Source organism: Tachypleus tridentatus, chromosome 13 (assembly GCF_004210375.1).
Source record: "Tachypleus tridentatus isolate NWPU-2018 chromosome 13, ASM421037v1, whole genome shotgun sequence".
Classification (NCBI taxonomy): Eukaryota; Metazoa; Arthropoda; class Merostomata; order Xiphosura; family Limulidae; genus Tachypleus; species Tachypleus tridentatus.
This window is the reverse complement of record NC_134837.1, coordinates 68,201,592-68,226,746: the sequence shown is the minus strand read 5'-3', so window position 1 is coordinate 68,226,746 and position 25,155 is coordinate 68,201,592. Positions and strand designations below refer to the sequence as shown.

The 25,155-nt window shown below is 33.0% G+C and overlaps 1 protein-coding gene across 7 annotated transcripts; it reads left to right on the top strand.

Moving 5' to 3' along the window:
* The first annotated feature begins 1,674 nt into the window (after positions 1 to 1,674).
* LOC143238332 (uncharacterized) lies at positions 1,675 to 24,549 on the top strand. Of its 7 annotated transcripts, XM_076478474.1 has the most exons (10): positions 1,676 to 2,042; positions 2,495 to 2,561; positions 4,262 to 4,364; positions 5,366 to 5,472; positions 8,409 to 8,501; positions 11,392 to 11,538; positions 13,396 to 13,482; positions 20,396 to 20,539; positions 21,427 to 21,467; positions 23,574 to 24,549. In XM_076478474.1, exons 5-8 carry the CDS (start codon positions 8,438 to 8,440, stop codon positions 20,530 to 20,532), a joined length of 435 nt encoding a protein of 144 aa, XP_076334589.1. In that variant the 5' UTR covers positions 1,676 to 2,042; positions 2,495 to 2,561; positions 4,262 to 4,364; positions 5,366 to 5,472; positions 8,409 to 8,437; the 3' UTR covers positions 20,533 to 20,539; positions 21,427 to 21,467; positions 23,574 to 24,549. The 7 variants fall into 7 exon arrangements, with proteins under 7 accessions (XP_076334590.1, XP_076334589.1, XP_076334595.1 ...); XM_076478475.1 differs by lacking the exon at positions 23,574 to 24,549 and having other exon boundaries at positions 1,675 to 2,042; positions 21,427 to 23,460; XM_076478480.1 differs by lacking the exon at positions 20,396 to 20,539 and having other exon boundaries at positions 23,574 to 24,548.
* Positions 24,550 to 25,155: the final 606 nt, after the last annotated feature.

Genomic DNA, 25,155 nt, shown 5'->3' with positions numbered 1-25,155 from the left:
TTATTTCTGATCTAAATTACTCGATCTACATTTATTATTGTGAATTCTAGGCTATGAGCACTCGTGGTGTTATGTCCATTTTGATGTTAATGGCTTTTTAAGCAGTTGTGAGAGGTCCAGAGTTATCAGGCTTGCAGTCAACATTAATTCTGTTTGTTTGCTTTATTAATTAAATGTTTATTGCTATGTATATTTTCTACTTACTTTATACTACAAATAACTCTTTCACCTTTTTTTAGGTTCCTTTATTACTGTTTACTCTGGGTGATTTTACATTTGTGTCGATTCATTTACTTAAGTTACATAATTTTTTGGTACATTTCATCAATAGCAAAGATGTGGAAAGGATTAAGTTTCCTGTCCTGTTTCTTTTTAAAGCACAATAAGAATACATTTTTCAATGAATCTCTTGATCCGTTCATTTATTGTACGAAAACAAAAGTTATCAAAAGTTATAGATTAACGAAGAACGTTTCATATACTTAGTTTTCTATACTTCCAGACTTGGCATAACCTGGTCATTAATGCATTTGACTCGTAATTTGCGGGTCAAATCGCATTACTGACACATTATCTTTTCAGCTGTGGGAGCTTTTCACCTGTTTTATCATTCCTGAACTAAGGATAGCTAGTGCAGTTAGCTCTCGAGAACATTTGTTTGTTCCTTTTAGTTTTCAGGCGTGCGACTCGTAATCCGAGGGTCGCGGGTTCGCGCCCGCGTCGCGCTAAACATGCTCGCCCTCCCAGCCGTGGGGGTGTATAATGTGACGGTCAATCCCACTATTCGTTGGTAAAAGAGTAGCCCAAGAGTTGGCGGTGGGTGGTGATGACTAGCTGCCTTCCCTCTAGTCTTACACTGCTAAATTAGGGACGGCTAGCACAGATAGCCCTCGAGTAGCTTTGTGCGAAATTCCAAAAAACAAACAAACAAACAAACCTTTTAGTTTTCACCATCGTGACTGATTATCTAATTTGTAGTAAACTCTTGATGCTTCTGTTTAAAAATAGCCCAATTTGTAATTACATTGCTTGAGAATTGCACTTAATTTTTTACAATTTTCTGTAAATGTATGCGTTATAAGAGAGACAGTCAATCGCTTAGCGTATTGGATGGTAGGGTGCTTGCTGCTATTTCTCGTCCCCAAGAGGCTCAGCGGTAATTCTGCAGGTTCATTACTCTGAAAGTTGGGTTTCGATATCCAATGGTGGACAGAGCATAGATAGTCTTCTATGTAGTTTTGAATCTAGCAACAACCAATCAAGTAAATCATCCTTCTAGTTAGTAATTCAACATTAGAAATAACTACAGATAGCATTAGTAACAGCTTTGAAATAACTACAAAACACACAAACCGTTTTTTACACAGTTTTTAGAACTCTTAAAGGAAAGTTTTCAAGTCGTTTTAAAACCTATTTATTATCAACGCTGGAATAATTGGAAACCGCGGACAGAAAAGAAAAACAAAAACAGGAACAAGAGAAAAAATTTAGTTTTAAGTCAAAATACTTTTAGTTTAAAATGCATTAAAATACTCAACGATTAACATTGTATAATATACATTTAAAAGTTTATTTAGAAAACAAATCAACGGTCCGTAAATAAGGCACTCTACGTGTTTCTACGTCGTTTACGTTACCCTTATGTCGAATCACGTAGTGCTTTTTTAGGACTGTTGATTTGTTTTAAATAATATTAATTGTATATGAAATAACATTGATCACCGAGTGTATTAATATATATATATATACACACGTTTTCTTGAATTTTTTTTTACACTCTCAGTTCTTGACATGAATGATGTTATATTAATTTGTTGCCGTTAAGTTATCTTAATTTACTTACCCTAAGGTTTGATTATGATTAAAAATATATGACAACTTTTTAAACTTTTGATTGAGACCTTCGTTTTGTGAATTTTGCGTTTACAGCAGTTCAAAATTCACCTTCGTCTGTTATGCGATATAAATACGATTAGCGAGCGTTTCCTACCGTGTCTGTCAAGTAATGTAAAACCCTGTCAGATGAAAATAAAATGTAACCGGTATGAAGTTTATTCTATAATAATTATATACGCGTGAAATAGTAAACGCTTAAACATCTTGACGTTCTGTTTATTCGTTAATTAAGTTTATGTATTGTAAATTATGTAGTAGGGCTTTTAGTACTACTCAAATTTACAGTAACTAACGTTAAGTAACAGTAACCAAAAGGTTGAGCCTGAGTACTAAGTATTAACACTATAATTTGGTCGTTATGTAAATATTTAGTTTACTTTAAATTAATCAGCTTTCATATCTAGCGCCTACCGCGTTGGTGTTTTTTAGCCCGTATGTGTGATGTGACCTTTAGGTTCTATAATATTCTCATTAGATTTTCACCTAACCTTTATTACGTTATGCTTTTGTATTTTAATAACATCATTATGTGACTATTCTGATTATTTACCCATGCTAATCGGATTTTATATCTTGAAATTAACTGATCTGTTATTAGAAACTGTTACCATATCATTGAATACAGCACATACCAACGAAGGGGTTTTATTTTTCAATGGAGAAAGGTGAGTTTCATTTTACAACGTTAACAAATGTTTTCTTGTTATAAATAAGGATAAGCCGTTTGTGGTTTACATTGGCCGTTTTTATTAACAAATAAGACACTTGTGTATTCAACCAGATAAAAGTATTATTAAAAAGTTGATTATAAAACCTCTACTCAACCACACTCCAGAATATCAATAGATCTATGTTCTAACAATAAATGTAAGTAATATGACATGTTATTATCTAACTAAACACATCTAATTTCTAGAATCTTCTGTAGGTTTATGTGATTCAAAACATTGTTTAATTTACAAAAACAGATTTTTAGCCATAGCACAGCAGCTCATAGAATGGCTCTGAGTTTTTTCAAGTATAAACTTTTAGTTCACACCTCCATCTCTTGGCTGAATTTAAGTCTTATTACAGCTTCAACATTTGAGGATTTCCTATTGTTTTTGTTTAAATTTTTTTAAAAATATTACTTACACTGAAGTACATTCTAGGGTTGGAAAATATGGAGCAAATGTCTGTGGTATATGAAATGTAATGTAACAAGTATAAGATTTGTAATAAATAACCCATAGAGCTAAATAATTATAGAAGTTTATTACACAGTTAATTATGAGGCTTATTAATTGGTTACATCCAAGTAAATGATTATTTTGATATGAGAATTGTATGGTTTAAATAATTAAAAACAGTGATATTTGGAAACACTAATTTTGATCCAGTCATAATTTTATTTAGTCAGCTATTTTTACATGGCACTAAATTATGCTTATAATTAGTCACTTACATTAATGAACAGATGTAATTGCCCAGTTTTAATAAGCCCATTTTGATTTCCCTCACAAACACTACTCTCATCACCAGGGATGCTTTTTAATGAAAGAAAAGGAAGGCTTAATTGAACTCTCTTGTTACAGTGATTTGAAATATGTTTTTAAAAAAGTTCTTTTAACTAGTTTTTAGTCACATGCTAGACAACAATAAACATTATTAGCAGACTCTGTCTTGAAATTCTCAATGTCTTTTACTAGCTTCATTCTCATGTGAAACTGTGCTCTCAATTCTGATTCTGTGACATCATTTAAATACAAATGCAACTCAAAGCTGAATGTTATAACTGACTTTCACTTGATATCAATAAAACCCACACCATATATTCTTCTCTTGTGCTTAAAGGAACAATTGCATCTATTGTTTTGTTTTTTGAACTAGACCTGGGTGATTCTTCAGAAAAAATGTTCAACCAAAAAGTGGTATGTGACGAATGAGGTTCATTGTTCTAGGGGGTTAATTTAGTCCTCTCTTTTAAAGTCCTGCTTTCGAAGTAAAACCTAGCATGTGAACAGTATATATTAGTTTATACGAGACACTTGGTTTTAAAGCTTGTGTGGTATGAATGAAACTAGTTCACAATAATTTCATACTATTTTTGAAAATGTTTGATAAATTTGTTTAACTTTCCAAGTTTTAGTTTTTCACTATTTTTATCAATTACTTTTTCTTAAAGCTTAACATTTTAAGTTTGTAACAGTAATGCATTTTTTTGGGAAACAAAGTCATGCTGTTGTTATTCTACACACATTATTACTTTAGATAATGTTTTCCAATGTTTCACATGGTGGTTCCATCAAAGCTACGATCTATACAAATAATCTAAAAAATGAAGAAAGCTTTTACATATGTCTGAAGTATTATTCTAATATTACAGTATATTACTTTTCTGTGATGGAATGGAACTACATTTAACAGGACATGAGACAAGGGAATTCATTGGAACAAAAAGAGGAAGATTTTACCTTGCAACACATTGGGTACGATAAAATAATATCTTTCTCAGACATTTGTTTATTGGCTTGTGAGAGAGGTATTTCTGTGTTCTATCAAGATTTTTGCACACTTTCATATTGTCAAGTAAAACATAGCGATGTTTTTATGTCAGTAATAACTAATTTTGGGTAAAGTTTCCTCTGGCCTTTATATATGTTCATAAATTCAGTAGTTAGTCAATAGAAATTTATTTACTCAATTTATAGCTTTTAAGCTGTTTATTTGTGAAATACAACTGAATAGAATGTTTTATGGACTTCTGAAGCACCATTATTAAAAATAATTTTGTGTGTAGCTCTGCAGATTGTTTATTATGTTACGAAGTAATCAAAACATTATTGATGAGAAAAGAAGTGTTGTAAACTGTTTTGTTAAATGTGAACATTTGTATTGTTGTTTGGCAAGAGGAAGATTGATGTAATGTGATGAGAATGTGGCTTAACATGATTTTTTTTTCTTCCAAAGTTTCAAAACAGTTTGAGCAGTATAAAATGTGAGTCACATTATAGTGGTTGATTATTGAGTGTATTAGTGAGTTACTTTGAGATATTATTTCATTGAGTTTCTTAGTCACTTAATTACTTTGGTGCTATGATTATTGAAGTTGTGTTAAATTACATGAATAGAGGATTAGTAAATATGCTATATTGTTGTATTAGCACATACTTGTGTGCATAGGCTTATCAATGAACATGAGGCAAGCTAGCTTATAAGACTTTTACTTCTAGAAGTAAAATGTTCTCATTATTGCTAAATAAACAGGACTCTGAGTTCTTTCTTTTACTGAGTAATCCAGAATAAACTGACCAATAATAGAAACTATTACAACAGTGCATTTACTTAAAACTTATTTAATATATGTTAAATCTTTACAAGAACAAGAGTGACACATTTTATGAGAAATCTTAAGCTATAACTAGAGGAAAAATTTAATCTGCATAGTTGTTTTTTAGGTGATTTTCACTAACAATTCTTCCTCTTGTAGTCCTTTAGATCCTTAGGGTCCTTTCTTCACCATCAATTCAGTGGAGCTGGATCAGCCTGTATTTGGAGCTAACTTTATTAAAGGAGAAGTAAAAGCTCAGACTGGAGGTAGAAGTTTATTCTAAATCAAACACTATAGTGTTTGGCTTTTCTCTTTTATTTCATTTTTATCCAGAACCGTAATCAATGTTTGTTTTTCATTTAAACATTGTTTGATTTACTTCTCTTGTTCAGACTTTTTAACTAACTCTGTTTTGTTTCTTTTATCCTGTTTAATTAGATGTTTTTGTATTTTGTAATTTCTTTTTTAAGTTGGTTATATTGAACCTTTTGTTTTCCAGTGACTTGTCCCATGTGAATCTTAGTCTATTATGTTTTCATTACCAAGTGCTATTCAAGAAGTTCAAGATCAAATATGTAAAACTCTCTCATATTTGATAGGTTATTAGACAGTGACCCTAAGAATTGTAGAGTTACTAATGTTATTTCTATTTTTAAAGGTATTGATAAGAGACATCTTTGTAATTACTAGTCAGTAAGCCTTCCTTCTGAAGGTGAAAAAATCTAGAAGATCTGATTAAAGAAGATTTGTGCAATCATTTGGTAAATTATGATATAAAAGGAAGCCAACATGGATTTACTTAAGGAATGCCTTCCCTCACTAATCTATTGACTCCATTTTCAGGATGTTAATTGTTATCTGGATGACAGAAAGTGTGTACATTTGTTATACATAAATTTTAAGAAGGCTTTTGATAAGATCCCACACAGAAAATTAGCTAAGAAAATTACACTGGTGAAGTTTGAGGAAAAACTGAATAGATTGTAAGATGACTAGATGATATAAAGCAAAATGTTTTAATTAATGGAGTTCACTGAAACTACATCCTTGTTTTTTGGGCCTTCACTTTTGTTTTTATTTATATTATCTATTATAATCAAAGGGTCTGTCTGTTAGTCTGTGTGTGATTGCTATAGCTTTAAGAGAAAAGAACTTAGGAACCTGAAATTTTGCACACATAATAAGCAGACCCTGAGGGCATGCACTTGGGTATTATTGCTTATTCATGTGCATGTGCATCTTTTTGTGAGTAAGCTTGTGAAAAATCAAGTAGAAAAGAAGTGGTTCCTTATATTATAAATTATAGATATAGATCACAGACAGACATGCACATTCTTTTGATAAGATAATCTAGCAAAAAATACACATAGAAAAGAAATGGTTCCTTATACAACAACTTTTAATACATTGAAAAGCTAGTGCATTTTGGTAACAATGCTTTCCAACAATGGCCTATATATCATGTTGCTTCGTAATAAAAGTTCAATTTAATTTTGTTGCTAAGAATCTATGTGCTGAAAATATAAAATTAAATGTGTAAACTACAACATTGCAAAAAAGTTGTTTCCTAAATTAAAATCTTTGTTAAGTAAAGAGGTTTGCTTTTATTATTTAAGTTTAAAAATTGGATTGATATTTTTACTTTTGTGGTACATTTTATGCATTTGTTAAATATATCAACCTAATAAAGTGTGAGTTATTTTCACTGGAATTAATGATAACGATAATGGCAAATTGAGTAAATTAATAAAGTTTGCAGATGCCATTAAACTCTGAGATAATTTCCACTGTATCGAGGATGTTGAAGTACTATAAACTGATTTGGATCAACTGAAAAGTTAGAAAAATATTTGGAAAATTACCTTTAATTATAACAACTGCAATGTAATGAGTTTGGGCCACGTAATTAGTATTGATTGGAACAACTCATTAAAGTGACTGAAGAAAAGGAATTTTGTATAGCAATAAATAAGTTATTCAATCCAATAAAGCTGTGTTTTATTGCTAGTAGTAACTCTAACAGAAGTTTAAGACATTTACAGACATTCTTATTATCAGCTAAAACAAATAATTATTTATTTATATAAATTATTACTTGTGCCTCACTTGGAGTATTGCGTAGAGTGTTTGTCTTCTCTTCCAACAAACAGTATCGATATTGCAAAGGGCTCAGAGAAGGTGAAGAGTTTTCAATTTTTCCATCAGGAAAGTAGGGCAACAGGTAAACATTGGAGTTTACAAGATAATATGGATGATCAGTAGGCAAGGGTTCACAAATGTGAGGGTGGAGTAGGACTTTCTTTTTGTGTATTGGGATGCTAACCATGGACCTTTGGATCCACAGTCTGGAACATTAACCATTGTTTATCCGTGTGAATATTTAATAGTGTACTAATTGGTTACAGTTTTGGTGTATTGTTTTGCCTCAACACTTTCTTGTCATGTAGTAACCTAACCTGACCCAACATCCTGTACAATGAGTGACGAAGGATTAGGATGGAACCTTTCTTCACATGATTCAGACTTTTTAATTGAACTTACTGAGAGTGAAAACTACTTAGTTTTATTGCTAGTTAATTAACTCATTGTTTTTAATTGTGTGCGCTACTTGATGCCTCTGCTATTTTATAAATCTATCTATACACAACATACAATCATATGAAAGCTTCTTGTATTTGTTTATGTTAACTTTTGTTTTATGAGAACCTGATTACTGTTTTTTGAGGGCACAGGTTCCTTTGTTAGTTTCAAGATGGCCAGTCAAAATCTGCATACAGTATGTTTGTTACATGTCATACAATGTGCTTTAACAATATTTCTTTGTTTACGTATAGTATGCCATATGTAGAACAATGTACTGTGACACTACATTATTGTATACATATAGTATGTCATATGTAATCTGATGTTTCTTTGAAAGTTTAAATCAGTATGTATTAACATTGAACAGTTTGTTATTGTTTGAATAAAATAAATTCACTATAAACTGATTTTTTTTTATCTCAGTAGGTTTATTGATGTTGTAACATTTGAATGAAATGTATAAAATTATTATATGTTTTACTTTATTCACGTTGTAAAGAGACAATGTTTAAAGTTACTAATAAGTTACCAATCTAGTGGTTGCGATTTTAATTATCATTTGAAGATTTTTCCATTAGACTTTTGGATTAATTGGAGATTTGTTTATTTTTTTATCCAGAAAACTGGAGTGGCATAGCAAAGTTTAAAATGGTATTTAGAAATGGTGGAGCCACTGAGTTTGGACAATCAATGCTGGAAGCTGCTAAGATTGGTATGAATATAATAGTTGTATGCAGGATATAAGCATTACTGTTTATTCCTTAAACTACACCTGAAAATCTGATGCTTGGAAAGTTAATTTTAATCTTGAAAGTCAAGTGTTTTCATTAACAAGTTATTAAAAGTCACAAAAGATCAAAGCAAACATTATTTTTGCTGTCTAATATAGCTCTCATGCCTTTTCTCAATTTAGTTTGTTAGGAATCCTAGAACTTTGTAATTAAATATAGTCAAGAAAAGCTCTGAATTGATCTGGAAAAATCTAGGAATCCTGGAGTTTTATAATTAAATGTGATCGAGGGAAGCTCTGAATTTATCTGGAAATAAGCTAGGAATTCTGGAGTTTTGTAATTTACAAATATAGAAATTAGTGTTTAGTAGTGAAATGGTAGAAACATTGTAGTTGTTCTGACTGCAGTATTATAGACATTAGACAAATATTAGCTTGAAGTAACAGGAGTAGCCAAGGGATACTTTAGAACAGTTTTCCAAAATGTGTCATGCCCAAACATCAACAGACCCTTTACAGTGTAGAAAGCTACTGGGACATTGTGATAGTGGTGTTTATATATTTGTGTTCCATTTTCTGAATTTTATTATATGTATGCTTTATATTCAGATAAAGTATAATTAGGAATAATAATTTTACAGTTGTACAAACAAGTCCATTTAATTCCATTCTTTTAAAATAATATAATACACTTCCAATTTACTGTTTGGCAATTCAGGCATTTAATGAACAGTCATATGATCTGACATGTAAAAAGTTAGCTTGTATGTGTATATATATATATATATTTATATTTGGTCTTTGTTATAGAGGGTTAATACAATGATTCTCTTGCATCATACCAATCAAACTAATATTTCCCCTTTCACACTTCTTATAGAAATGATATATTTGAAAAAAAGTTCTCAATTTGGTAGCAGTTGTTTCTTGTACTCAGTAAAATGACAAGGAATGATGTCATCCAGTGGAAAAAGCCCCTGTGTCTACACAGAGTAACTAAGGACTCTGTTCTTTGAATGCACCAACAGTAATGAAATCCAAACATTTTTGCAAATAGTGCCTTGCAGTCAGTTTTCCTTTCTTAAAAACAAATGGAATGCAATTATTTTTATTGAAATAACATATGGCATAACAAAATATGCATGTAAGTAGCCATGTAGACAATCATATTTCATATATGCTATGATCCAATAGATTAGGTAGACTACATATTATATATTTATCCACCATAATTTCTTTAGGAAGATTACTGTGGTACAGTTTTAATGGATATCTGGTAGTCTTTAAAAAGATTAGTGTGGTACTGTTTTAATGGATATCTGCTTCTCTTTAGAAAGATTACTGTGTTAATGGATATCTCCTAGCCTTTAGGAAGATTACTGTGGTACTGTTTCATTGGATATCTGCTGGTCTGTAGGAAGATTACTGTGGCACTGTTTTAATGGATATCTGCTAGTTTTTAGGAAGATCACTGTGGTACTGTTTCACTGTGTATCTGCTAGTCATTAGGAATGTTACTGTGGCATTGTTCCAATGGATATATGCTAGTATTTAGGAAGATTACTGTGGTACTGTTCTAATAGATATCTGCTAGTATTTAAGAAGATTACTCCTGTACTGGTGTACTGGATATTTGCTAGTCTTTAGGAAGATTACTGTGGTACAGCTTTAATGGATATCAGCTTGTTTTTAGAAAGATTACTGTGGTACTGTTGTAATGGATATCTGATAATATTTAGGAAGATTACTGTCGTAGTGTTTCAGTGGATATCTGCTAGCCTTTAGGAAGATTACATTGGCACTGTGTCAGTGTATATCTGCTTGTCTTTAAGAAGACTACTGTGTACTGTTGCAATGTATATCTGCTTGTGTCAGTTAATAATGGCTGATATACCCTGGTTTCCTCTCTAAACTTAGTTTATGTTTTTGTATTACAACAGAAAAATATTTCTGTTTGTTTAGTGGATTTTTGTGTATTATTGTGAATAATATTTCACAACCATAATCAAGCCCCTCTGTCCCATGCTAGTGTGGTGTTCAGTTATCAGTCGCTTTATCACCTCAACTATGACAGTTTAATGAGAAATAAACTTAGTATTCCAAAAAGTACTTGATCTCAAAGTCTGTGTTCAAGAGAGATTGAATTTAGTTTGCACTTTGTTCTACATGTGTTGTTAGGTTACAATGGTTTTGGAGAATTCCACTAATTTGAGATTAAACACTTTTCTGAACACTATGTTTATTTATTGTACCTATATGACTATGGAGTGTGAAGAACTGAATATTTGCCAGTGACACTTTTTCTTCACTTCACCAATCTAGTATATAGGTTTCTTTCACATTAACAACACATGTGATAGTTTGAAGTCACACTGAAGCTACTGTATTAGATGTGATCTTGATTCAGTGGTTACTGGAACAAATATATTAAGGCTGTGTCATCAGTGCAAGGAAAGAAACTAAAACAAAAGTTACTGTTTTTTTTATTTCTGTATGAAATTCTGCAAGATGAATAATCCATTTATAAATAATGGAGAGTTAACTGTATATTTTTTATTTGAGTATCTTCCCATTCTTGCTACTGATCTAGTTTAATGTACATCTTGAATGTGCATGCCTCATAATATGAAATTGTGGTTATTAAGGTGTTATTGTCTGCTTGTTGTGTAGCCATCTCCAAAATTAATATAATTTGCAACAGAGAAAATTTAGGGCTGTTTACATTGAGAATGGATAGATGTATACGTATCAGACTGTGAGATATTACAACTAAATAAAACAATGATCTGTTTAGAAGTTAGTTAAATTTACATCTGTTTATCATTTATCATATTGTTATTTATTTTGACAAATGATTCCCTTTCTACTATAGTCATTGGAAGTACATCTGGAATACCTCCACCCTACACCCCTTTGTCTGGCTCCATTTACCCAGAAGTGGCTCTGGCATGTACGTCTCCATCTGGTGAGTACTGTGGACGTCTTCTACCTGTACATCTCTTTCCTTTGAGTCCACCTGGTAAGTGTTTTGTTTTCACTAGAACTTTTCCTTTATTTGATCAAATCATTTGTTTTATGTATAGTATAAACATTCATCTTTTAATTCGTGGAGATGGCTAGTACACTAGCTCCACCAAGTAACCAGTTTTTCTAACACATAATTCTCTTAACTCACAAGATGATAGGTGTTCCACTTTCACATTAGTTTTGCTAAATCCATTGTTCATTTGATGCATTATTCTTATTACTATTTTAAGCATGGGTGTTCGACAAACATGTTAGTTCCACTGAGTACATTTTTTAACTAATATACCAGTGTTTTAACAGTACTAAGGGTAGTTTTTCCCCTGCGCACCTTATCATTAAAGTCGCTAAGTCCACTATTCTTGTTCATCTAAAAAAAGTTAATTGCCTTCCTTAGAATAGATGTTACATTTACATAAAATCACCTCCTTTATTTACAAACTGTAAGCTGTTCATTTAAGTACCTTTACTTCAGTTTTTCTCTTGCAATAATTTCAGTTACACATCTTTATTTTATTACCATTTAAAGGATTCTCTTAGCTAACAAAATTAACTCCTCCATTTACTCATCCATTATCTTGGCTCTGCATTACATTCTTTTAGCACCTTTAATGTAAACACTACATAGAAAGTTGGCTTTAGCTTCCTAAGTTATTTATCTTGGACATTAATTTTCTTCAGTCCCATACAATCACATTTTACTATCAGTTGCACTAGGTTATTGCACTTTTAAACTGATATTTCCAACTCCATATAGATGCACTTTTTCATTAGCTCTAATAGCAAGCGTTTGTTGTCTTTTATTTCCAGTAGTTGTTTTACCAAAACACATTTTTCTTTTCATTGGTCAGTATGTTAAGCTGTGGAGCCGAGGTTCCATGGCTTGTGTGCAGAATACAAACAAAAACTCTCTTCTCATTTTGGGGCTGAAGATGCATCATAAGAGCATCACTGAAATCTCATTATTCATTACAACAAGAGCAACCCAAGAGTTGTGGTGTTGACTATCTACCTTCCCTTTTGATAGTTTTAAATTGTGAATGTCTGGCATAAATGGCCTTAAAATAGATTTACACAAAATTTAACAAAGAGACAGGTTCATCATTTCATTTATTCTATATTTTTGTGCGTTTATAATGTACAGGTTTTCTTGTATTTTTAGTTACAATTTTTACAAAATGATCCTTTTGGTGATGAGTCTTTGTATATCATAACTTTTCCCCTCCCTTGTGTTTATTATGTAAATCTGACTTGAATGAGGTGACATAATGGTTAGATAGCATCTGAAATTATCTTCCTCACCAGCACTACATGGGATATATAATTTCAAACTGTATACATATATATCTTGTATCTCTAAGTAAGCCTATAATCAATATTTTCAATGTTTAGTTTGGTGTTGTTTTTGTAAGTATTTAATTTTACTTTACAGATGAAGTTTTATTTTAAATTTTGGTGTTCTCCTTAATATAAATCGTATTTGAAGTATCTTTAACTGAAATCCATACATTTGTTTTTCACATTTAATGTGCTATGTAGTAAATGTAATGAAATATGTACATGTATCTATCATTGGGAAAAAGAGCTTGTAGATATTTTTTGTGTTATGTTATGAGCAACAGCAAGTTATGAATACTTATTAGTGAATACCATGCATATGAGTATAGTTATCATCAAAATGCTACTTTACACTATGCTTTAAGAACACGTCACATCTTTGTTACCCTTCTTGTGTTTAATAAATGACACATCTTAGATATTCATCAGATCTTGGTTAATTTTGTGTTTGATATATGAGATATCTCAAACAGTCATGAGGTCATTGTTAACATTGTTTTGATTTGTGTTATAGCTAACAGTGTATATGTGACTGATTCACCACCACCTTGTCCTGGAATCACAGCAAAACTTCTTAATGTAGGAGCAATGAAGAGCACTGGTAAGGATAATCTGGAGATTAGCATGAGATGCCAGTCATTTGTTGTAATAACAGATAGTAACACAAGACACCGGTCAGTTGTTGTAATAACAGATAGTAACACAAGACACCGGTCAGTTGTTGTAATAACAGATAGTAACACAGGACACGGTCAGTTGTGGTAAGAACAGATAGTAACACAGGACACGGTCAGTTGTGGTAAGAACAGATAGTAACACAAGACACCGGTCATTTGTTGTAATAACAGATAGTAACACAAGACACCGGTCAGTTGTGGTAAGAACAGATAGTAACACAAGACACCAGTCATTTGTTGTAATAACAGATAGTAACACAAGACACCGGTCAGTTGTTGTAATAACAGATAGTAACACAAGACACTGGTCATTTGTTGTAATAACAGATAGTAACACAAGACACCGGTCAGTTGTTGTAAGAACAGATAGTAACACAAGACACCGGTCAGTTGTTGTAATAACAGATAGTAACACAGGACACCGGTCAGTTGTGGTAAGAACAGATAGTAACACAGGACACCGGTCAGTTGTGGTAAGAACAGATAGTAACACAAGACACCGGTCATTTGTTGTAATAACAGATAGTAACACAAGACACCGGTCAGTTGTGGTAAGAACAGATAGTAACACAAGACACCAGTCATTTGTTGTAATAACAGATAGTAACACAAGACACCGGTCATTTGTTGTAATAACAGATAGTAACACAAGACACCGGTCATTTGTTGTAAGAACAGATAGTAACACAAGACACCGGTCAGTTGTTGTAAGAACAGATAGTAACACAAGACACCGGTCAGTTGTTGTAATAACAGATAGTAACACAGGACACCGGTCAGTTGTGGTAAGAACAGATAGTAACACAGGACACCGGTCAGTTGTTGTAATAACAGATAGTAACACAAGACACCGGTCATTTGTTGTAATAACAGATAGTAACACAAGACACCGGTCAGTTGTGGTAAGAACAGATAGTAACACAAGACACCAGTCATTTGTTGTAACAACAGATAGTAACACAAGACACCGGTCATTTGTTGTAATAACAGATAGTAACACAAGACACCGGTCAGTTGTGGTAAGAACAGATAGTAACACAAGACACCAGTCATTTGTTGTAATAACAGATAGTAACACAAGACACCGGTCAGTTGTTGTAACAACAGACAGTAACACAAGACACCAGTCATTTGTTGTAATAACAGATAGTAACACAAGACACCGGTCAGTTGTGGTAAGAACAGATAGTAACACAAGACACCTGTCAGTTGTTGTAACAACAGATAGTAACACAAGACATCAGTCATTTGTTGTAATAACAGATAGTAACACAAGACACCGGTCAGTTGTGGTAAGAACAGATAGTAACACAAGACACCAGTCATTTGTTGTAATAACAGATAGTAACACAAGACACCGGTCAGTTGTTGTAAGAACAGATAGTAACACAAGACACCAGTCATTTGTTGTAATAACAGATAGTAACACAAGACACCGGTCAGTTGTTGTAACAACAGACAGTAACACAAGACACCAGTCATTTGTTGTAATAACAGATAGTAACACAAGACACCGGTCAGTTGTGGTAAGAACAGATAGTAACACAAGACACCTGTCAGTTGTTGTAACAACAGATAGTAACACAAGACATCAGTCATTTGTTGTAATAACAGATAGTAACACAAGACACCGGTCAGTTGTGGTAAGAACAGATAGTAACACAAGACACCAGTCATTTGTTGTGATAACAGATAGTAACACAAGACACCGGTCAGTTGTTGTAACAACAGACAGTAACACAAGACACCGGTCATTTGTTGTAATAACAGACAGTAACACAAGACACCTGTCAGTTGTTGTAACAACAGACAGTAACACAAGACACCGGTCAGTTGTTGTAACAACAGACAGTAACACAAGACACCGGTCAGTTGTTGTAACAACAGACAGTAACACAAGACACCGGTCAGTTGTTGTAACAACAGACAGTAACACAAGACACCTGTCAGTTGTTGTAATAACAGATAGTAACACAAGACACCGGTCAGTTGTGGTAAGAACAGATAGTAACACAAGACACCAGTCATTTGTTGTAATAACAGATAGTAACACAAGACACCGGTCAGTTGTTGTAAGAACAGATAGTAACACAAGACACCAGTCATTTGTTGTAATAACAGATAGTAACACAAGACACCGGTCAGTTGTTGTAACAACAGACAGTAACACAAGACACCAGTCATTTGTTGTAATAACAGATAGTAACACAAGACACCGGTCAGTTGTGGTAAGAACAGATAGTAACACAAGACACCTGTCAGTTGTTGTAACAACAGATAGTAACACAAGACATCAGTCATTTGTTGTAACAACAGATAGTAACACAAGACATCAGTCATTTGTTGTAATAACAGATAGTAACACAAGACACCGGTCAGTTGTGGTAAGAACAGATAGTAACACAAGACATCAGTCATTTGTTGTAATAACAGACAGTAACACAAGACACCGGTCAGTTGTTGTAATAACAGATAGTAACACAAGACACCGGTCAGTTGTTGTAATAACAGATAGTAACACAAGACACCGGTCAGTTGTTGTAACAACAGACAGTAACACAAGACACCTGTCAGTTGTTGTAACAACAGACAGTAACACAAGACACCTGTCAGTTGTTGTAACAACAGACAGTAACACAAGACACCGGTCAGTTGTTGTAACAACAGACAGTAACACAAGACACCGGTCAGTTGTGGTAAGAACAGATAGTAACACAAGACATCAGTCATTTTTTGTAATAACAGATAGTAACACAAGACACCGGTCAGTTGTTGTAAGAACAGATAGTAACACAAGACACCTGTCAGTTGTTGTAAGAACAGATAGTAACACAAGACACCTGTCAGTTGTTGTAACAACAGACAGTAACACAGGACACCGGTCATTTGTTGTAATAACAGATAGTAACACAAGACACCGGTCAGTTGTTGTAACAACAGACAGTAACACAAGACACCGGTCAGTTGTGGTAAGAACAGATAGTAACACAAGACACCGGTCAGTTGTGGTAAGAACAGATAGTAACACAAGACACCTGTCAGTTGTTGTAACAACAGATAGTAACACAAGACATCAGTCATTTGTTGTAATAACAGATAGTAACACAAGACACCGGTCAGTTGTTGTAAGAACAGATAGTAACACAAGACACCAGTCATTTGTTGTAATAACAGATAGTAACACAAGACACCGGTCAGTTGTTGTAACAACAGACAGTAACACAAGACACCAGTCATTTGTTGTAATAACAGATAGTAACACAAGACACCGGTCAGTTGTGGTAAGAACAGATAGTAACACAAGACACCTGTCAGTTGTTGTAACAACAGACAGTAACACAAGACACCGGTCAGTTGTGGTAAGAACAGATAGTAACACAAGACATCAGTCATTTTTTGTAATAACAGATAGTAACACAAGACACGGTCAGTTGTTGTAAGAACAGATAGTAACACAAGACACCGGTCAGTTGTTGTAAGAACAGATAGTAACACAAGACACCTGTCAGTTGTTGTAACAACAGACAGTAACACAAGACACCTGTCAGTTGTTGTAACAACAGACAGTAACACAAGACACCGGTCAGTTGTTGTAAGAACAGATAGTAACACAGGACACCGGTCAGTTGTTGTAAGAACAGATAGTAACACAGGACACCGGTCATTTGTTGTAATAACAGATAGTAACACAAGACACCGGTCAGTTGTTGTAAGAACAGATAGTAACACAAGACACTGGTCAGTTGTTGTAAGAACAGATAGTAACACAAGACACTGGTCAGTTGTTGTAAGAACAGATAGTAACACAAGACACCTGTCAGTTGTTGTAACAACAGACAGTAACACAAGACACCTGTCAGTTGTTGTAACAACAGACAGTAACACAAGACACCGGTCAGTTGTTGTAAGAACAGATAGTAACACAAGACACTGGTCAGTTGTTGTAAGAACAGATAGTAACACAAGACACCTGTCAGTTGTTGTAACAACAGACAGTAACACAAGACACCGGTCAGTTGTTGTAACAACAGACAGTAACACAAGACACCGGTCAGTTGTTGTAACAACAGACAGTAACACAAGACACTGGTCAGTTGTTGTAAGAACAGACAGTAACACAAGACACTTCTCAGTTGTTGTAAGAACAGATAGTAACACAAGACACCTCTCAGTTGTTGTAACAACAGACAGTAACACAAGACACCTGTCAGTTGTTGTAACAACAGACAGTAACACAAGACACCTGTCAGTTGTTGTAACAACAGACAGTAACACAAGACACTGGTCAGTTGTTGTAAGAACAGATAGTAACACAAGACACTGGTCAGTTGTTGTAAGAACAGACAGTAACACAAGACACCTGTCAGTTGTTGTAACAACAGACAGTAACACAAGACACCGGTCAGTTGTTGTAACAACAGACAGTAACACAAGACACCGGTCAGTTGTTGTAACAACAGACAGTAACACAAGACACCGGTCAGTTGTTGTAACAACGGATAGTAACACAAGACACCGGTCAGTTGTTGTATGACCAGATAGTGTCTGTCATTTACGTCTTAGTATCACAAAAGAAATTCCACTTACTTTCAAACATATATTTCACTATTCAGTACTGGTACTATATGTTTAACCAATAGAAACACTTGCACCTCATTTGATGATACAGAACCAGGTAGAGTTGTCTTACATTTGGTATTTATGGTTCTGAACAATTTTAAAGTTTTGGGTATTTTAATCATAATAGCTTGTAAATATTGGGCTAGATAAGAATTGTAAAGTTTGAGTATAGATTGTTTTCATAAAGTTAGCTTCCCAGAACTACTTAGTAGCTGTTGTATGAGCAAATGGGGTAACATTTTTTAGTATGTGTGGGAGCAACAAGGTTTAATCTTGGAATGAAACAAACATTAAGTATAGATGAAGATATGTCTATATAGAGACGACTTCATGAATCAATATTAACAGTATATTAGGAATGTGAGGTAATTATCATTACAGTTGTAAACGGGTTTCATTTGGAAGATTTTTAAGAGACTCTGCATGCAGCTAAAACTTCAAGTTGTCCTTTTGCTTTTGTTATTAATTTTACACAAATGGAGAACTTAATAATTTTGTAGTTAAGCACACAATGAAGTCAATAAAACCCTTTACTTCACAGATTGAAGTAGAAGTTTTGATGTTGCTTTAGTTATATTTCTCTTGTTAGTGGATTTGGTTTCTTAAGTTTCTCTGCTGTCTTTCAGTTTGTTTTCCTATATTAAACAATAATCGGTATCCATGATTTGTTAAGACAAGTAACAAAACATATTTTCTTTAGTTCTGAAATGCTGAGGGTAATTACATGATTTGTTTATCAACAGAATTAAATGATTCACTTTCATGTGGTTTGGTAAATATTTCATTAAAGAAGCAAATAATCTGAAAACATCTGTGATATCACATTTTTAGCATTTTTCTGTGATATATTAATTTATTATCATTACCACCTCCATCATCCTGCCTTCAGTTAAGACCAAAATGCCATTATCAGTAACATCCATACAGTCATTTTCATTGTGTATGACATCACACTTGATATTTGCAATATTTTTGTTGTAATATGGCTCTTGTTTTCTTATATGATTTGTTGTATTATAATACTTGCCAATACACCTTTTAGCTGCATCCCCTCATATGTTTGGAGGGTTTTGGAGCTAATTACTTTACTCTGGGCTTAAAATTAAAGCAGGCCTGACAGTGTGTGACAAGTAACAAATGATATTGGGCTTGTTATCAACACAATATGTTCATCTGATGGGGTTAATGGTTTAATACCAAGTACCTGTTTTATTTTGACTTTTCATCATAATTATGCATTTGATTTCTTGCTCATAAAACAGTAATATTTATTTCTGTAGCTCAGCATGCTCAAATTGTTTATTTATAATCGACGAAATGTATTGATATTGGTACTCTGATCAGATTGTAATATTGAAACAATCCAAAGTATCTCTAGATATGTGTGCATAACACAGTCAACAAATGTTATATTGCAACTTGTAGTTTACACTATACAATTGAGCCTGAACTGCTTTAAATGAAAATAAGTTCAGTTTCTAATTTTTCTTTATAAGTACCAAAACAGTAACAACATTCTCTTTGGTTTTCATTGTGATAAGTATTCATTGGATTTTTTTAAAGACATGTCAGCTATGAATATACCTTAAACTTTTAAGGGGTTTTTGTATTTTATGGGAGAAAAGTTAACTAATTGGACAAAAGAGTGTCTAGATGGAAGAAAGCAGAGTTGTTACTGTAGATGGAATTTAATCAAATTGCATTAATGTCACAAGTGGGGTAGCTCAGGGCCTCAGTCTTGGGACCTTTGCTCATTTTGAGCTACACCAATAACACAGATGAAGGAACAGTCAATAAACTACTTAACTTTGCAGATGATATTGAGGTCTTAGTTGTTGCTTGCTGTGAAGAGAATGCTACTGATTTACAAAAGGGTTTAGATCATGTATTGAGTTGGACAAATAAATGGCTGATAGATTTTAATTGTGATAAATGTAATGTAATACATGTGGGTTATCATAATTTTAATTACAAGCACAGTCTGGATGGGAATAACCTTAATGGTGTCATGAAGGAAAGAGATCTTGGTGTAATAGTTGACCAGTCTATAAAGCCATCCATGAAGTGTGCTGTTGCTAATGGTAAGGCAAATAGTACTTTAGGTTGTATCAACAGAAATATATAATACAAGTCTAAAGAGGTTATAATTCCATTGTACATGTCATTAGTTAGGCCACATTTAGAATATTGTGTTTCATCTTAGGCTTCTTAACTTAGGAAGGACATTGAATTATTGGAAAGGGTCCAGAGAAGAATTATTAGAATGGTGTCTTGGATGTGGAGATTGTCATACAAAAAGAGGATGGAATCTCTCAAGTTATTTTCTCTTGAAAAGAAGAGTTAGTGGGGGATGAGATTGAGGTGTGTAAGATGGTAAAGATAAGTGATAGTGTTGATGTATCAACTTTTTTAACACTTAATAGTGAGAATAGTAGTTGTAGGGGACACGATAAATATTGGCAGGGTAGGAGACATCTTCGGCTAAGACAGTTTTATTTTATTAACAGGGTGATGGGCCTCTGGAATGGGTTGCTTTATGGTGTTGTAGAGGCAGTAAGTTTAAGTGAGTTTAATAGAAAACCTGATAAGTGTATGAATGAAGGTTGGCTTTAAGATTTATTTTCAAACTTTATTAATAGTTTTAGTTTAGAGGATGGAACAGTTGACCAAGAGGAACTTGTGTAATCCCAAAATGTTATGATATAACACTTAACTAACTTGTGTTTTATCTATTAGTTAAAAACTTGCTGTAACTTAACTTTTGAATAATTTCCACAGAAACAATAACAGTCTTGAGTGTAAAATGTTTCCAAATTCATTTCTAAAGTAGTCTTAAAAGAACAGATTTTCATGGTATGTGTACATATTGTTTTACTAGCAACCAATCTTTAAGTGAGTAACCCTAGAGTGGTGACCTCTTGTTCTGAATAGCTAAAGTGGACTAATGGTTTAAAAAGTCTTGTGCACACTTATAAAGTGTAACATACTAAGTAGACAGAAAAAGTGTAAGAACTGTAAGATCTAATACTGTACATGACATGTTTAAGACAAAGTTGATAATCAGGTTAACTCATGTATTATATCTGCACATGATGTGTGAAATGAAGTGGGTGATTATGTTTTTTTGTTTGCTTTAAGATTGGTTTTTGATGAAGTTCTATTTTTATGTAGTTGTGTTTCTTATAATGTGTTTTCATTGGAGGTAAAAAAAAAATCAGAATCAGTACAAACTGTTCATTACAATCCAGATAACTCTAGTTTTACTGCTGGGATACCTCCTTGTGATTATGTAAGTATACTGACTTTGTGAAACTAATGCTTCATTACCTATGTATGTTTGTCCTGTAAATCTACCTCCTGATCATTTATGTTTGTCCTGTAAATCTAACTCCTGATCAAGTATATTTGTCCTGTGAATCTGCTTCCTGATCATGTATGTTTGTTCTGTGAACTAGCCTTGTGATGGTATGTTTGATTTGGGAAGCAGCCTTATCATTGCATGGTTAATCTATGAAGCAGCCCTGTGACTGTATATTTCTTCTATGAAGCAGCCTTGTGATTGTGTGTTTGTCCTGTGAACTAGCCTTGTGATTGTGTGTTTGATCTTTGAAGCAGCCTTGCGATTGTGTGTTTGATCTTTGAAGCAGCCTTGCGATTGTGTGTTTGATCTATAAACAAGCTTTGTGATTGTGTGTTTGATCTATGAAGCAGCCTTGTGATTGAATACTTGATCTGTGAATCAGACTAGTGATTGTATGCTTGATCTATGAAGCAGCCTTGTGATTAAATGCTTGATCTGTGAAGCAGCCTTGTGATTGTATGCTTGATCTGTGAAGCAGCCTTGTGATTGTATGCTTGATCTGTGAAGCAGCCTTGTGATTGTATGCTTGATCTGTAAAGCAGCCTTGTGATTGTATGCTTGATCTGTGAAGCAGCCTTGTGATTGTATGCTTGATCTGTGAAGCAGCCTTGTGATTGTATGCTTGATCTGTGAAGCAGCTTTGTGATTGTATGCTTGATCTGTGAAGCAGCTTTGTGATTGTATGCTTGATCTGTGAAGCAGCTTTGTGATTGTATGCTTGATCTGTGAAGCAGCTTTGTGATTGTATGCTTGATCTGTGAAGCAGCTTTGTGATTGTATGCTTGATCTGTGAAGCAGCTTTGTGATTGTATGCTTGATCTGTGAAGCAGCTTTGTGATTGTATGCTTGATCTGTGAAGCAGCTTTGTGATTGTATGCTTGATCTAGGAAGCAGCTTTGTGATTGTATGCTTGATCTAGGAAGCAGCCTTGTGATTGTATGCTTGATCTAGGAAGCAGCCTTGTGATTGTATGCTTGATCTAGGAAGCAGCCTTGTGATTGTATATTTGATCTATGATGCATCCCTGTCGTTGTATATTTGATCTATGAAGCAGCCTTGTGATTATATGATTGATCAATGAAACTGCCTTGAATCTGCATGTTTGACCAATGGAGCAGCCTTGTGAATGTATGTTTCATCTATGAAGCAGCCTTGTGACTGTATGTTTCATCTATGAAGCAGCCTTGTGATTGTATGTTTCATCTATGAAGCAGCCTGGTGATTGTAAGGTTGTTCTTGGCAGTCATGTCCTGATCAGATGAAACCGTCTGTCTGTGTGATGGTAATTAATAGTTTATCTGAAATAGTTTTAAAACAAACATTGCTTTCACTCAAGGGTTCTGTTATAGTGTGAAGACTATGTTTTAACAAGAGAATAACTTATGGTTAATTGAGATGTTAAAAATATTTAATTACAGAAGATGTGAAATGATAACTCATTTGAAATAGGTAACACTTGTCTCATTTTCTGCTTCTAAGAAGGAATGTTTGTTGATGTTTTCTGTTGTGAAGTAAGGTCTGTTTATATGTTTCACAATCATTTCCTTGATTTATTATGTCCTAAATCTTGTCTTCTTGAAGAGTCTTACAGATGTTTATTTGTAGCAGCTCATAATTAACAAATATGTTTTACAAAGCAAAACGTATACTTATATTCCATTTAATATGTACTGCTACTTAAGCTCAAATCTGTTGAAATATCAAGAAAGATGGACATAAATATCCTGTGATTATCAATTTGTGTTTAGAAAAAGTGATATAAAAAGTTTATTTTATTGTATTGAAATTCTCATGATGCAAATCTTTAAAATATTCATAATTTTTGTTATTGAAGTTTACACCTTTGTGCAGCCCTTATTGTAACAGTGTAACTTACCATGCTATAAATGACTAAGTTGTGAATAAAATGTGAAGGAATTAATCAACTCTTTCTCTAAAAACATCTCAATGTGAAATCAAGTATTTTTACATTGATTGTGGATAAAGACAGAATTTAACATTCTAATTTACTTTTATTATTTTGTTCTACACAAGATCACCAGCCTTCAATAATTAGCCATCTGAACTAGGAAATTTGGAAAAGCAGAAATATATTTTATAATCTTAAAGGACAGTTCTTGTAATGAGAGCTGTCCTGCTGTGGCTGATATGAAGGTTTCTGAACCATATCTAGAAAATCAGAAATTATAGAGATTTCTGTGTTATGAACAATTATATTCATTCATGTTAGTTTTTAATTGTCAACTGATTAATATTTTTCTACAACATACCTTACTTAAACACTTTACTGAAAATATTTGTCAGGGGATATGTACAATTATTAGTTCACTGTATTTTTGATAGTCCTAAAACTGTCTTTTAAGTTATTAAATGTTTATTGGTAATGTAACAATATTTATTCTGCCACTGTTAATATTTTCTACATTATTTGTATTTTGTAAAGTGTATCATTTCTGCAGATGTAATGTTTATATCAAAATATATTTGGACATTATTCACAAATCAGTAAAAAACTATTCTATACAGGGTGGACAAAAAGTTAGTTTCCACTCTTATCTTTCTTGTATGGAGAACATTTAGTTTGTAGCATCAGAATTTACTATAATTTTTTCAGCATGATGGTAATACTCATACTCTTCACTAAGTCAATTAAAATATATATATTCCCCTCTTTAAACATGAAACACTTTGCTATATAATGTTCTGAAAGTACTTAGTACACCTATAGTTTTCTCTTTTGTGTAAGATTTGTTATTGAAATATGTAATACAACTTTAGATTCCTGTTGTTAAAGTATGTAGTACATCTTGAGATTCCTGTTGTTAAAGTACATAGAACATATTGAGATTCCTGTTGTAAAATTACATGTACATAGTAGTCTTGAGATTTCTGTTGTTAAAGTATGTAGTACATCTTGAGATTCCTGTTGTTAAAGTATGTAATATATATTGAGATTCCTGTTATTAAAGTACTTAGTACATCTTGAGATTCCTGTTATTAAAGTACGTAGTACATCTTGAGATTCCTGTTATTAAAGTACGTAGTACATCTTGAGATTCCTGTTATTAAAGTACGTAGTACATCTTGAGATTCCTGTTATTAAAGTACGTAGTACATCTTGAGATTCCTGTTATTAAAGTATGTAGTACATCTTGAGATTCCTGTTAAAGTATGTAGTACATCTTGTGATTCCTGTTCTTAAGGTAAGTAGTACATTTTAAGATTCCTGTTTTTAAAGTATATAGTACATTTTGAGATTCCTGTTTTTAAAGTATATGGTACATCTTGTGATTCCTGTTGTCAAAGTACATGTACATAGTATGTCTTGAGATTCCTGTTGTAAAAGTACTTGTACATTGTACGTCTTGAGATTCCTGTACTGAAGTATGTATTACATCTTTAGATTCCTGTTGTTAAATTATGTAATGCATCTTGAGATTCCTGTTGTTAAATTATGTAATACATCTTGAGATTCCTGTTGTTAAATTATGTAATACATCTTGAGATTCCTGTTGTTAAATTATGTAATACATCTTGAGATTCCTGTTGTTAAATTATGTAATACATCTTGAGATTCCTGTTGTTAAATTATGTAATACATCTTGAGATTCCTGTT

Excerpts from the sequence above, each read along its gene's own strand:
- LOC143238332 (XM_076478474.1), top strand. The coding sequence starts at position 8,438 with ATGGTATTTAGAAATGGTGGAGCCACTGAGTTTGGACAATCAATGCTG. Across the intron at positions 8,502-11,391 it reads GCTGGAAGCTGCTAAGATTG|TCATTGGAAGTACATCTGGA; the intron begins GTATGAATATAA and ends TTTCTACTATAG. Across the intron at positions 11,539-13,395 it reads CTTTCCTTTGAGTCCACCTG|CTAACAGTGTATATGTGACT; the intron begins GTAAGTGTTTTG and ends TTTGTGTTATAG.